Source organism: Pseudophryne corroboree (assembly GCF_028390025.1).
Source record: "Pseudophryne corroboree isolate aPseCor3 chromosome 3 unlocalized genomic scaffold, aPseCor3.hap2 SUPER_3_unloc_1, whole genome shotgun sequence".
In the NCBI taxonomy this organism is placed as follows: Eukaryota; Metazoa; Chordata; class Amphibia; order Anura; family Myobatrachidae; genus Pseudophryne; species Pseudophryne corroboree.
This window is the reverse complement of record NW_026967493.1, coordinates 4,991,408-5,007,136: the sequence shown is the minus strand read 5'-3', so window position 1 is coordinate 5,007,136 and position 15,729 is coordinate 4,991,408. Positions and strand designations below refer to the sequence as shown.

At 46.0% G+C, this 15,729-nt stretch overlaps 1 protein-coding gene across 2 annotated transcripts in view; it reads left to right on the top strand.

Moving 5' to 3' along the window:
• The first annotated feature begins 777 nt into the window (after positions 1-777).
• The window catches only part of LOC134983148 (oocyte zinc finger protein XlCOF6.1-like), a 48,236-nt gene continuing 33,284 nt past the window's right edge, over positions 778-15,729 (top strand). For both annotated transcript variants that reach the window (XM_063948888.1, XM_063948887.1), the window contains exons 1-2: positions 778-847; positions 10,372-10,483. In XM_063948888.1, coding sequence (XP_063804958.1) covers positions 10,381-10,483 — 103 coding nt within the window. In that variant the 5' untranslated portion in view covers positions 778-847; positions 10,372-10,380. The remainder of the gene's footprint in view (positions 848-10,371; positions 10,484-15,729) is intronic.

Below are 15,729 nucleotides of genomic sequence, written 5' to 3'. Positions count from 1 at the left end.
AAGCAGCTCTTTAGGAGAGCCACCTAGATTGCACCCTTCTCGTTCGGGCACAAAATCTAACTGGAGTCTGGAGGAGGGTCATAGGGGGAGGAGCCAGTGCACACCACCTGATCTGGTAAAAGCTTTACTTTTTTGTGCCCTGTCTCCTGCGGAGCCGCTATTCCCCATGGTCCTTTCAGGAACCCCAGCATCCACTTAGGACGATAGAGAAATAATGTGAATAACATCAATAAAGTTATCTATATACAAGAATGTAATTGTGGAAAAAAACTGTTATTAACATTGTCTTATTAAGTGTGTGTGTATGTGAGGATATTTTTTGTTAGTATAAGAATGTGACTGGTAAATCTGTAACAGAGCTTCTCTCCAGACACATATAATACAGAGACATATAACATATACAGCCTGTATAACATCATCTGTGTGATAGTGTTACTTCCAGTGCAGTGTATGGAGACAGTCACAGCCGGACCCTGAGAGCCCCCTCTGTGCTGTACTATGAGCTGGGGCTGCCTCCCTCTCCTCTGTAGAATAAGTGCACTACATAACGGCCGCCATTTTCTTATTGTCACATGGTGATTATATTACTATGGACAGGTACTTGGGATAATACAACTGCTGCTTTGTAAATATCATAACTGTAATGTGATGTGACGAGTATCAATATTATATTTAGATTAAAATATGGTATTAGTATTAGCGTACTGTAGTCAGGGAAGTACGCTGGAGGCCATTTTGTTGTAGTCCCGCAGACACCGTTTTTTCAAACTACCTTACCCCACCTCTAAGATGTGACACTGCGTAGGGGGGCGTGGCCAAACAGTCAGGCGGCGCCATAGTGTCCCAGGTGAGAGACTGCTGCGCTGGATTACATTCCAACAGATTTATGTGTTAGGTCATGTGTATCTTTAATACCTGTAATTATTATAGGGACTGTACAGTGATATATGATGGGGGATAACACAGCTCCCGGCACACACTGATATGTGGTATTATTATATAGGGGAGAGGGGACTGTACAGTGATATATGATGGGGGATAACACAGCTCCCGGCACACACTGATATGTGGTATTATTATATAGGGGAGAGGGGACTGTACAGTGATATATGATGGGGGATAACACAGCTCCCGGCATACACTGATATGTGGTATTATTATATAGGGGAGAGGGGACTGTACAGTGATATATGATGGGGATAACACAGCTCACGGCACACACTGATATGTGGTATTATTATTATATACGGGAGAGAGGGGACTGTACAGTGATATATGATGGGGGGATAACACAGCTCCCGGCACACTCTGATATGTGGTATTATTATATAGGGGGAGAGGGGACTGTACAGTGATATATGGTGGGGGATAACACAACTCCCGGCACACACTGGTATGTGGTATTATATAGGGGAGAGGGGACTGTACAGTGATATATGATGGGGGATAACACAGCTCCCGGCACACTCTGATATGTGGTATTATTATATAGGGGGAGAGGGGACTGTACAGTGATATATGGTGGGGGATAACACAACTCCCGGCACACACTGGTATGTGGTATGTGGTATTATTATATAGGGGAGAGGGGACTGTACAGTGATATATGATGGGGGATAACACAGCTCCCGGCCCACACTGATATGTGGTATTATTATATAGGGGAGAGGGGACTGTACAGTGATATATGATGGGGATAACACAGCTCCCGGCACACACTGGTATGTGGTATTATTATATAGGGGAGAGGGGACTGTACAGTGATATATGATGGGGGTAACACAGCTCCCGGCATACACTGATATGTGGTATTATTATATAGGGGAGAGGGGACTGTACAGTGATATATGATGGGGGTAACACAGCTCCCGGCACACACTGGTATGTGGTATTATTATATAGGGGAGAGGGGACTGTACAGTGATATATGATGGGGGATAACACAGCTCCCGGCATACACTGATATGTGGTATTATTATATAGGGGAGAGGGGACTGTACAGTGATATATGATGGGGATAACACAACTCCCGGCACACACTGGTATGTGGTATTATTATATAGGGGAGAGGGGACTGTACAGTGATATATGATGGGGATAACACAGCTCCTAGCACACACTGATATATGGTATTATTATATAGGGGAGAGGAGGCTGTACAGTGATATATGATGGGGGACAACACAGCTCCCGGCACACACTGATATGTGGTATTTTCTCTGGCTGGGTCCACAGGATTATCCACAGGATACCACTGGGATATTGTCGAGCGACAGCGAAAATGGCACCAACACGGTCACGAGCTTTCTGGCCTCCCAGGATGCATTGGGGCCTCCACTATATAGTCCCGCCCACTGACTTAGTCAGATCAGTTTTTTGCTTGGTGCGGCAGGAAGCCGCATGGTCACAGGGCTGCTGTGAAAGCAGCCTCAAGTTTTCATTACTTTATTTTTATAGACTTACTGTTTTGGTATGAGCGACTTCTCTTAACGCATATTAGAAAGAGTCGCTCCAACAACTGGGTCGCAACAACGCTTATCTTCGCGGTACAGTGCTGTCTCGACGGGCGTCTGTGTCGGATGTTCTAGCAGGTCTAGCAGACGTTACCAGGCTGTGGCCGGAGCATGGGGAGACGGTGAGTCTATGGACTTCCTCTTACTGGAGGGGTCAGGACACAGCTACACTGATTTGGTGGAGACTGCAAACAGTGTGTTGATGCGCCGAACATCTCGAGTGTGACAGCGCTACGCTCCTGGGATCATAGGCGCCAGGACTAGGTAGAGGCCGCGATCCTGGGAGTTTAAGTCAACAGGGGGTTTCAGACGCTCTCCTGTCCGCCCCTCCTCCGAGTTCATGGCCAGTTCCCGCGTGTCTCTCGTTTCATGAACTGAATGACCTTACTTCCGGCTCAGACGCTACCACGAGGGTACTCGGTCGCAGCTTAGACGCTGCGGTTGTGTACACTGGATATAAACCCGCCCAGACCGAGTCGCAGGCCTTTAGTGTTTGCATGCACGTGGAATCGCTCAGCGTCCGTGTCCATTGGTGAGCGTCCGTGTCCGTTATCAGTTACCAAGAGCGGCAGTGTACATCAGTAGCGTCTGAATCCACTCAGCGTCTTACGAGCGTCTTTGCTTGGATATGGTAGTGTGGTGAGTCTCCCTGTATCCCGCTCTCTGGAGGCAGGGTATACCGTACTAAAAATTCCTTCTACTTAGTGTGCACTGTTAATTTTTAGTACCTATTGCATATGAGACCTGTATATTACTGTGTTTTCTGCATGTTATGTTGAAAAAAGAACCAGTTAAACAGAAGTACAATTTTCCTACTTATGTATAAGTTATTATGGAGGTTGTATTCTCATATGACAATGTCTAATGCTTTAACATGTGACTGACTGCTAGTATGTGTGGTGACTTTTCTGTGTAATGTCAGTCCTGTTCTGACCCTCAAATCAGGTGCACTGTGGTCAGATTGATTTCACCTCTATATACTGATTATAGGGTGTGGTTCAGTCAAAAAATTGTGTGGTCAATATCAGAAAAAATGTCTGTGAGCGGCAAAAGTGATGAGGAGAATTTTTCAAGCACTCCTACAGCCCTAACATGCTTATCTTGTAAGTCAGGGGTAATTGATATGATTCAATTGGTCACTTATGAGGGTTTGTGTGCAAACTGTTTCGCTTTTCAGCTAAGTAAAAAACAGGAGTTAGTTCAACCTCCAATAGAGCCACCATGGAATATGTTCGCAAAGACTCTGTCTTCAATAGCGGACAGGTTAGCTCCAGTAGCACCCCCTCAAGGGTTAGGTTACACTATGAACCCATACATGTAGCTCCCTTCCTATGGTTTGGTTCCAGTAGCCTCTACAAGCAACCAAGGGGCAGGTAAGACTAAGACAGATACGTCTGTATGGCAGACTACACAAGAGGATACATCGGATGATGATGCGGATACAATAGATTCAACTCCGTATGATGATCAGTCGCAGAGCTTTAGTTCAGATGATGTAGCTGAACTTATTAATGCAGTAAAGGCTGTGCTTTCTCTGGAAGAACCAGCCAAGACAGCGTTAAAAGCAAAAGCACCTGTATTCAAACGAACAAAGTCAGTGAAAGCTGAATTTCCAGCATCAGATGAGTTGAAGGAAATGATGGATGAGTCTTGGGCAGCGCCCAGTAAAAAGTACAAGATTCCTAAGAGATGGGATTCTTATTATCCATTTCCTGCTGATGATTGTTCGAAGAGAGAAGTTCCTCCGAAAGTGGATGCGCATGTTCTGCGACTCGTGCATAAGTCTGCTTTACCGCTGTCATCTACCTCTTTGAATGATGTCACAGACAGGAGGGTAGAGAGCCTATTGAAAAATATTTTTTCTCTTGTGGGTGCAGTGGTAAGACCTGCTATGGCTTCGGCCTGGGTAGCAAAGGCAATGGGCGAATGGATAGAGGAACTAGAGAATGACATCCCCTCTCCTACTAGGGAGCAAGAGGATCGTCTTTGCCCAGTATTTAGAAGAAGCAGCCATTGATGTAGGCACTGTTGCTTCTAAAGCTTCAGCCTTGGCAGTAGTCGCTCGCAGAGCAGTCTGGCTACGGACCTGGAAGGCAGATGCGGAGTCCAAGAAGGAATTGGAAGCATTGCCTTTTGAGGGTAATATATTATTTGGAAAACCTTTATCGGATATCCTAGAGTCAGAGGCTGAATCAAAAAAGGTCAGATTTCCGGCAGCTTATAACCCTAAGTCCAAGGATTTAAAATTTCGCCCCTTTCGTTGGCAAAGTAAAGCGAAAGCTAGAGAGGAGCCTAAGCAACCCCAGTTTAAAACCAGGGGTAGGAAGCAGTGGGCTAGCAAAAAGCCAGCTTCCAAACCTGAACAGAAGCCCTCAGCCTGAAGAGACGGGCCTCCGCCTGGAGAGTTCCAGGGTTGGGGGCCGACTCCTGCAATTTGCACACACATGGCAACAGTCAACAACAGATGCCTGGGTGCAGAAGGTAGTATCTCAGGGGTATGGGTTCCCATTCAGGAGGCAGCCTCCTCAAAGATTTTTTTTGCACCAGCCCGTCTCGTATAGAGTCGAAGGCCAATGCCCTGCAAGAAGCAGTCCAAAAATTACTGCAGTCAGGTGTGATTGTCCCAGTACCTCCATCACAAAGGGGACAGGGGTATTACTCCAATCTGTTTCTGATCCAGAAACCAAATGGGTCATATCGACCAATTCTAAATCTAAAAATGTTGAACAACTACATATGGATCCCGAAGTTCCACATGGAGACGTTACGCTCCATAATGTTGGCTATGGAACCGGGAGACTATATGGTATCTCTGGATGTACGGGATGCTTACCTACATGTGCCTATAGCACTATCACATCAGTGTTACCTCAGGTTTGCCATCCTCAAGGAACACTTCCAGTTCCAAGCTCTGCCCTTCGGGCTAGCTACAGCACCCAGGGTGTTTACCAAGATCATGGTGGTTATGGCAGCTTGTCTGCGCAAACAAGGGATAAGAATATTCCCATACCTAGACGACCTATTAATCTTAGCGAAGTCGCAAGATTTACTGTTGAGCCATCTCCAACAGACAATAGTTTGTTTACAGAGACACGGGTGGCTCATAAATTGGGAGAAGTCGTCCCTGAATCCGTCACAGCGGATGGTTCATTTGGGAGCCATATTGGATTCAGACCTACAGAGAGTTCTCTTACCAGAGAAGAAAATAGTCAAGGTGCAGGTCATGGCTCAGGAAGCGTTGCAAGCCCAGACAATGTCAGTCCATGCAGCAATGCGACTGTTGGGTCTGATGGTATCAACCTTCGATATGGTGGAATATGCGCAATTCCACTCCAGACCGTTGCAGCATCTCATTTTGACCAGATGGAACGGAAATCATCAAACGATAAAGAAACAGATGATAAAGATTCCAGTAAATGTAAAGAGGTCTCTAGCGTGGTGGCTACAGACAGACAATTTAAACAAGGGGAGACCCTTTTGGATAAAAGAGTGGCAAGTCCTGACGACAGATGCCAGCCTGCAGGGCTGGGGGGCGGTACTCGGAAGCCTATGGTTCCAAGGAAAATGGACCGCAAGGGAAAGTCGCCTGCCGATAAATCTGTTAGAAGTAAGAGCCATTTACTTGGCTCTGGTTCAGGCAAAGGACAATCTACAAGGAAGACCAGTCCAGATCCGCTCAGACAATGCGACGGCAGTAGCATACCTCAATCATCAAGGAGGGACTCACAGCAAGAGTCTGATGGAGGAAGTAACCATCATTCTAAAATGGGCAGAACTCCACCTCCCGGCATTGTCAGCAGTATTTGTCCCGGGTGTACTAAATTGGGAAGCAGATTTTCTCAGTCAGCACACCATTCAAGAGACAGAATGGGCACTACACCCAGAAGTGTTTCAGACACTGGTGAACAGATGGGGTCTACCAGAGATAGACCTTATGGCGTCTCGTCTAAACAACAGGGTTCTGAGATACGGATCAAGAACAAGGGACCCAGGAGCGGTCCTGGTAGACGCACTGTCAGTAGAATGGAGGTTTCAGCTGGCATATCTGTTCCCTCCAATATCTCTGTTACCCAGAGTAGTAAGAAAGATAAAACAGGCAAAAGGAGCATTCATTCTAATAGCTCCAGCTTGGCCAAGAAGGCATTGGTACACAGATCTGTTGAGCATGTCCGTGGAAGCACCAATACTGCTCCCTCAACGTCCAGATCTGTTAATACAGGGTCCTTGTTGTCACAGTCATCTGGATCGCCTGTCTTTGACGACGTGGCTGTTGAAACCTCTATCTTAGAGGCTAAAGGATTTTCAAAGCAAGTAATCCAAACCATGCTTAGGGCAAGAAAGCCTTCTTCGGCCCGTGTATATCATAGAATATGGCAAGCCTATATTCATTGGTGTTGTGGAAAAAATTACAATCCAAGATCGTTTAAAGTAGCTCGAATTTTGGATTTCCTGCAGGCAGGATTGGATAAAGGGTTGAAGGTTGCTTCCTTGAGGGTGCAAGTTTCAGCGTTAACTGTATGGTTTTAGCAGAAGATTGCTGACCTACAGGATGTACGTACGTTTTTCCAAGGAGTAGTACATATTCAACCTCCATTTGTTCCTCCGGCAGCTCCCTGGGATTTGAATTTAGTTCTTAAATTTCTCCAGGGTCCTTTGTTCGAACCACTTGAGAGAGCGGATCTTAAGTGGTTAACGGTTAAAGTTCTTTTTTTACTGGCAATGGCGTCAGCCAGAAGAGTGTCAGATTTAGGAGCATTATCATGTAAGTCTCCTTTCCTAAGTTTTTTTCCAGACAGAGCAGTTCTCAGAACGAGAACTAGTTATCTTCCAAAGGTGGTGTCAAAGTTTCACCTGAATGAAGAGATTGTAGTCCCAGCCTTTCAGGTATCAGGACTATCTGCGGGAGAAGCGTTGCTGGACGTGGTCCGGGCTTTAAAAATCTACATAGATCGTACTAGTGCCATCAGGAAAACAGATACCCTCTTCATCCTCTACGGATTCCATAGGAGAGGTTGGCCTGCTAGTAAACAGACGCTGGCGAGATGGCTCCGAATGGTAATATCTGAAGCTTATTCTCATGCAGATCTCCCTATTCCGGCTAATGTCTCTGCACACTGTACACGTAAGGTAGGTCCTTCTTGGGCAGCACAACAGGGTGCATCAGCAGAACAGATATGTAAGGCAGCCACATGGTCTTCCATAAACACATTCATCAGACATTATGCCTTGGATACTTTTGCCTCTCATGACGCAGACTTCGGGCGAAAGGTCCTCCTGTGCAATCAGGAGCGTCCCCACCACTAAAATGGCTTTGGGAATCCCAATGTTATCCTGTGGATAATCCTGTGGACCGAGCCAGAGAAATGAACGTTATGGTAAGAACTTACCGTTGATAACGTGATTTCTCTTATGTCCACAGGGATCCCACCCGGACGCATCTGATTTGAGGATCTAGACAAACACTAAAAACCTCTTCCTTCTTGTATGGAAGGGTGTGCATGTGTGTTCTTATCGCCTGTACAGGTCTCTACCTAATGTTTCTGCCTATAATCGCTGTGGAAAGAACTGATCTGACTGAGTCAGTGGGCGGGACTATATAGTGGAGGCCCCAATGCATCCTGGGAGGCCAGAAAGCTTGTGACCGTGTTGGTGCCATTTTCGCTGTCGCTCGACAATATCCTAATGTTATCCTGTGGATACCTGTGGACATAAGAGAAATCACGTTATCAACGGTAAGTTCTTACCATAACGTTCATATTATATAGGGGAGAGGGGACTGTACAGTGATATATGATGGAGGATAACACAGCTCCCGGCACACACTGATATGTGGTATTATTATATAGGGGAGAGGGGGACTGTACAGTGATATATGATGGGGGACAACACAGCTCCTGGCACACACTGATATGTGGTATTATTATATAGGGGAGAGGGGACTGTACAGTGATATATGATGGGGGATAACACAGCTCCCGGCACACACTGATATGTGGTATTATTATATAGGGGAGAGAGGACTGTACAGTGATATATGATGGGGATAACACAGCTCCCGGCACACACTGATATGTGGTATTATTATATAGAGGAGAGGGGGCTGTACAGTGATATATGATGGAGGATAACACAGCTCCCGTCACACACTGATATGTGGTATTATTATATAAGGGAGAGGGGACTGTACAGTGATATATGATGGAGGATAACACAGCTCCCGGCACACACTGATATGTGGTATTATTATTATATAGGGGAGAGGTGACCGTACAGTGATATATGAGGGGAATAACACATATCCCGGCACACACTGATATGTGGTGTTATTATATAGGGGAGAGGGGACTGTACAGTGATATATGATGGGGGATAACACAGCTCCCGGCACACACTGATATGTGGTATTATTATATAGGGGAGAGAGGACTGTACAGTGATATATGATGGGGATAACACAGCTCCCGGCACACACTGATATGTGGTATTATTATATAGGGGAGAGGGGACTGTACAGTGATATATGATGGAGGATAACACAGCTCCCGGCACACACTGATATGTGGTATTATTATATAGGGGAGAGGGGACTGTACAGTGATATATGATGGAGGATAACACAGCTCCCGGCACACATTGATATGTGGTATTATTATATAGGGGAGAGGAGGCTGTACAGTGATATATGATGGAGGATAACACAGTTCCCGGCACATACTGATATGTGGTATTATTATATAGGGGAGAGGGGGCTGTACAGTGATATATGATGGAGGATAACACAGTTCCCGGCACACACTGATATGTGGTATTATTATATAGGGGAGAGGGGGCTGTACAGTGATATATGATGGGGATAACACAGCTCCCGGCACACACTGATATGTGGTATTATTATATAGGGGAGAGGGGGCTGTACAAGAAACTTCACTCCCCCCGTCACCCCCCCTACCCCCGCCGTCGCCCAGTCTGTAGGGCTGTTTCGTTAATATGAATCCATGGTTCTTGGTGTTACCCGGGAAGCACCTGTAGGAGATACTGTAAAAAGTGATGGGACCATGTTTGTACTTTATTAAATTCTACACACTGAAGGTGCAATCCAAATTTTGATCCGATTGTCCATTTGGGCATTATCGGTCACGCAACGTAAGCCACGCGTCGGTAATGATGCCATTATTTCAACCCCCTTTTCATCCCCTTAGTGGAGGTTTCTTAAAATTCTAAATACGTAGAGTTCCTATTTCCCACCTGAAGAATACCTACAGTATGTTACATTTCATCTTTCTAACATATCGGGAAGTAAGAGAATAGTGTTGAGTCAGTCAGTGAGTGAGTGAGGGATTTCGCATTTATATATATATATATATATATATATATATAATCAGTAGATTTTAAGTCTTTTATTTGAAGCTGGAGTCTGTATATATCTTCTGCCTCCACCCACAATGGTCTCCAGCTCCACAGACCTGCATTGTGATGATACAGCTGTAACTGAGGCCCTCCTTACTGATATATCCTTCCTGTTACATGCTGTTTATCCTTTGCTGTATGCATGATATCTGAACAATCCCCCAGGTAGTATTTGATGGTAGTAAAAAGGCGCAACGGGCATATATAGGGAAACAGGTCTGTATGGTAATAAGCGATCATTGCTTAGACCAGTATGCTGCCTCTCTTTATAAGGGCTCCCACCTTTCTTGTAAATATTAGGCAAAGTAAAGAAACCTGTAACCGGCAGGTCTTGGTGATATACTAACTTGTAACCCATAGACCTGTAGCACCAATATTCTATGACTTTGTCTTCTCATCTCTGTTAATGAAATTGGAGATTATTACAGAGCTGTTTTATTGGGTTATTTAGGGTGAAGCCATGAATAATATCAAGGTAGAGAATATCGAAGCAGAAGAAGAAAAGTATTCAAGTGGTGTCCAGGAGTGTAAGGAAGAGGAAACATCTACAGATATCAGCACAGGTGGGAGATAAACACTAAGGGGGTCATTCCGACCTGATCGTACGCTAGGATTTTTCGCTGCGCTGCGATCAGGTCAGAACTGCGCGTGCGTATGCACCGCAATGCGCAGGCACGTTGTACGGGTACAAAGCGGATTGCTGCTGAGCGATGGATTTTACGAAGAATCCATTCGCACAGCCGATCACGAGATTGACAGGAACAGGGCGTTTGTGGGTGTCAACTGACTGTTTTCTGGGAGTGGTTGGAAAAACGCAGGCGTGTCAAAGCGTTTGCAGGGCGGGTGTCTGACGTCAATTCCGGGCAAGAACAGGCTGAAGTGATCGCAGCGGCTGAGTAAGTTCTGAACTACTCAGAAACTGCACAACATTCTTTTGTACGGCTCGGCTGCACATGCGATCGCACACTTGCAAAACAAAAATTCACTTCCCTATAGGCGGCGACTATCTGTTCGCAGTGCTGCAAAAAATAGCTAGTGAGCGATCAACTCGGAATGACCCCCTAAGTACAGAGTCACATATTCTCCTTGTTCAGTCTCTACAACAATCTCTTATTCTACTCCCTCTTCTGCCCAGTGTGGGGGAGTCAGGAGCCATCAGCCCCTATTATACTCCTGCTCTTCCCCTCACATCGTGTCACTGTGTGTTACCAGCCCAGAGATCTGACCAGTCTCCTCCCCACACTCTCTGGTGTATCGTATTTTCTCATACGTCCTAGAGGATGCTTCAAGAACCATGGGGTATAGACGGGATCCGCAGGAGACATGGGCACTTTAAGACTTTAAATGGGTGTGAACTGGCTCCTCCCTCTATGCCCCTCCTCCAGACTCCAGTTATATTCTGTGCCCAGAGAGACTGGTCACACACTGAGGAGCTCTCCTGAGTTTCTCGGAAAAATACTTTATTAGGTTTATTATTTTCAGGTAGACCTGCTGGCTACAGGCTCTCTGCATCGTGGGACTGAGGGGAGAGCAGCAGACCTACTTCTCTGAGTTCAAAGGCTCTGCTTCTTAGGCTACTGGACACCATTAGCTCCTGAGGGTTCGATCACTTGGTCCGCCTAGCTGCTTGTTCCCGGAGCCGCGCCATCACCCCCCTCACAGAGCCGGAACACAGAAGCCGGGTGAGTATAGGAAGATCAGAAGACTTCAGTGACAGCAGAAGACGCGTTTGAGGTACCGCGCAGCGTCCGCGCTGCGCGCCATGCTCACACGCATAACACGGCGGTGCAGGGTGCTGGGCGAAGGGGGGGCGCCCTGGGCAGCATGAAGACCTCCAACAGCACTGGCATAAGTTAAAACAGTGCCTAGGCACTAGTTAAGGGACCCCTGCCAGTATAAATATAAATTTAAGCGGGACTGAAGCGCGCCATGTAGTGGGCGGGGCTTAGCCCACGCAGCTCTGACCAGCGCCATTTTCTCTTCACAGAAGCTGCAGAGACGCTGGCCCTGGCCTCCACACTGCTGTGCAAGTAACAGGGTGCAAAACGGGGAGGGGGGGGGGCACCAGGGATTTGGTGCTAATTGATATATATCATAAAGCGCTAACAGGTCTGGCCAGTCTTTTTACTCACTTCAGTACCAGGATAGGCGCTGGGTTGTGAGCTGGCAGAACTCCCTCTGTCTCTCTCTAACAGGCTTTGTTGTAGGTCTGTCTCCTATAGCCCCAGTGTGGTTGTGGGTGTCGGTACGTGTGTGTCGACATGTCTGAGGCTGAGTGCTCTTCCCAGGAGGAGGCTGGAGTGGGGACAGAAAAGAGTGACCGTGTCGGCACCGCCGACGGACGATTGGGTAAATGCAAATGTGACTCGGTTGTCTAAGAGGTTTGATAAATCTGAGTCTAAGAACCAGACATGGAGAAAATCCATGGAGGATGCATTGTCACAAGCTCAGAGCCCTTCGGGGTCACAGAAACGTGCTTTTACCCAGATAGCAGATACAGATACCGACATGGACTCTGATTCCAGTGTTGACTATAGTGATGCCAGTTTGAATCCAAAACTGGCTAAGAGCATTCAGTACATGATTGTGGCAAAGTGTTGCATATAACAGAGGACCCTGCTGTCCCTGATACTAGGGGGTCTGTATGTATAAAGGAAAGAAACCTGAGACAACGTTTCCTCCCTCTCATGAACTGAACGCGCTTTTTGAAAAGGCTTGGGAAAATCCTGACAAGAAGATACAGGTTCCCAAAAGAATTCCAGTGGCATATCCATTTCCTTTTGGGGACAGGGAAAAGTGGGAGCCAACCCCCACGGTAGACAAAGCTTTATCGCGTCTATCCAAAAAGGTGGCGCTTCCGTCTCCTGACACGGCAGCACTAAAGGATCCTGCGGATCGTAAGCAGGAAAATACACTAAAATCCATTTATATCACTATGGGTTCGCTTCTCAGGCCTGCCGTTGCTTCGGCATGGGTGAGTAGCGCAATTGAAAAGTGGGCAGATAACTTGTCATCTGATATAGATTCCCTAGACAGGGATAAAGGGCTTTTGACTCTGGGTCATATCAAGGACGCTGCAGCATATTTAAAAGAAGCTGTAAGGGATATTGGCCTTTTGGGATCAAGGGCCAATGCCATGGCAGTCTCGGCAAGGAGAGCATTGTGGATTCATCAATAGAATGCTGATGCTGACTCTAAGAAGGCGATGGAGTCGTTACCGTTTAACGGTAGTGTCTTGTTTGGTGACGGCCTCACTGACCTGGTATCTACGGCTACCGCAGGTAAGTCGTCATTTTTACCTTATGTTGCTGCACAACAGAAGAAAACGCCCCACTATCAGATGCAGTCCTTTCGGCCCAATAAATACAAGAAAGGACGAGGCTCCTCCTTCCTTGCTGCGAGAGGAAGGGGAAAAAGGTCATCGGCTGTGGCAAGTTCCCAAGAGCAGAAGTCCTCGCCGGCTTCTACCAAATCCACCGCATGACGCTGGGGCTCCTCTGCGAGAGTCCGCACCAGTGGGGGCACGTCTGAGGCTCTTCAGTCAGGTCTGGGTTCGCTCGGCCCTGGATCCTTGGATATTAGAAATAGTGGCCCAAGGGTACAAATTAGAGTTTCAGGACATGCCTCCTCACCGATTTTTCAAATCGGCATTGCCAGTTTCTCTTCCAGAAACAGAGGTGGTATGCGCTGCGATACTAAAGCTGTGTCAAAATCAAGTCATTGTCACGGTACCCCCGTCACAACTGATAATGTCAATTATTATCTTAAAACATAAAGCTATACACTGTTACCGTGGAGCCGCTATGGCCGCTAGACTTATTACACACACTACGGACTAAGTACGCTATTTGCGTACTGAGTAATGTATTTGATACGCACTTAGCGTATCAGACGCCGTGCCGTGGGTACAACGTACACGCGGCATGTACGCACACTGATTGAAATACTGTAAACCTTATTAATGAAACAATGTAATGATATGCTTATACTTTAAACCTTAACAGCAAAGCACTGCAACGATGTTAATACCTTTAAACCTTAAGTAGCGCTGGTGATACAAAGTATCCGCAGTGCATACACCTTAACAATGCTTATACACTTTAAACAGGTTAAACTACTTTAAAAGCCCAGGCAGGAAAGGGGAAACACAACACCATTTGTATTTGAAACCACACGGTTCTAAGGCCTCCGTGGATTGATTCTAATAAAAGGTAAAACAATACAAGTCATACACTACAAACTAACAAGTAAATCTAAACAGAATAATGGAGAGTAATGGCTACAGAGAATATACATACGTGAGAATGTTTAGCAGGCGCAACCTGAATTCAGTCCTCAGCTATCAGGGAGAAAGCCTTCAGAGTCTTGTGTGACCAAGCCTGCTGCAAGCTCTATTTATTCACTTCATCCAAAACAATACAATGGTCACTGTAATCCCTTTGTTCATTGGACACAGGGATATGTCTCTACATTACAGCAAAGGTCATAGGTGGATTTGAAAAGGTGGGCTGTGTCTTTCCCCAACTGCTCTAGTGGGTGGTATCCTCTGGATTCCCCCCCGCATACACAATACACAGTAAACACAGTCAATGTTCATATTCTACTTTTGCACATAACTATACGCAGGAACATGCAATCTTCTCCTAACTAACACCGGAATGTTACTCTCAAAATACCCTACAGCTGGATACTAGACATCACCTTTCAACCTTTATCTGACCCTTCCTATCATGCAAAGAGGAATCTCTCTGTCCAGGAACTGTTTAAACTAACATTACTCGCTGACATGGTCTAGGGGAACTATGGGTACAAAATGCATTATTTGGGTTAGATATGCAATGTTCTAATAACACGCTACACGCTCACAAACTCTACCGTAAATACCCATACCACGTGCAGGGTCGCCGGAGCGACTACTACGCAAACTGCGTATCACGTACAGGATCGCTGGAGCGACTCCTACGCAAATTGCGGATATGTGCACGCACGGCAGACTGAGTGCACAAGCAGCGGGCATGCGCATGGGGTTAGTACAAGGCATAAGCATTATGATATTTTTTCGACTTTGACAGTCCACCCTTTGGCAGTTAACATTAACTGCCACTATCCAAACAGAAAAATATACAATACATATGAAATACCTATAAATGATTGGGTGGAGGGAGGAGAGGAGAAGTTGGGAAATGTTTGACCTAGTGGGATAGTAAAAGCATGTATGTATGAAATTCATGTCTGAGGGGCATGTATCATCGTGCCGTACATGTTCTAGATAAGCTTCGAGGTATTGCGAAGTATACATTAAATCCTTCTTATCCCGTATTAAGGGTCTGTAAGTGGGCCACCAAACACTACCGAGCTCTCTTCGGCTTCTTGTTCCAACAAATGGGGTGCACATTAGTTGATGATACATGGGGGGGAAGAAACATGTGAGTGCTAATATATGTACCTATATCACCTGTCGACTATGTGTGCCACTACCTGAAGGTTGTAGAGATGAAGATAAGAAACATGTGTCACAAATGCATTCATATGATAATGTGTGTAATTGTCCTTGGGTGTCTGTTGAAGTCTTGTCCGGATGGCTTAATCCTTGCTGTGGGTGATAATCAAAGTCTTTCAAGTGTCCATAAAAAGTATTTTAAAGTATCTAAAGTGTCTCGCAAAGTCTGTGGAAATGTCCATCGAAGGTCTGTAGAAATGTTCATCAAAATCTTCTTCCGAGTGGATGTCTTTTTGCCTTGGAGAAAAACAAAGGAGAAACGGGTGAAAGAAACGGACCGTGGAATCACGTCTTATCACAACATTGTCT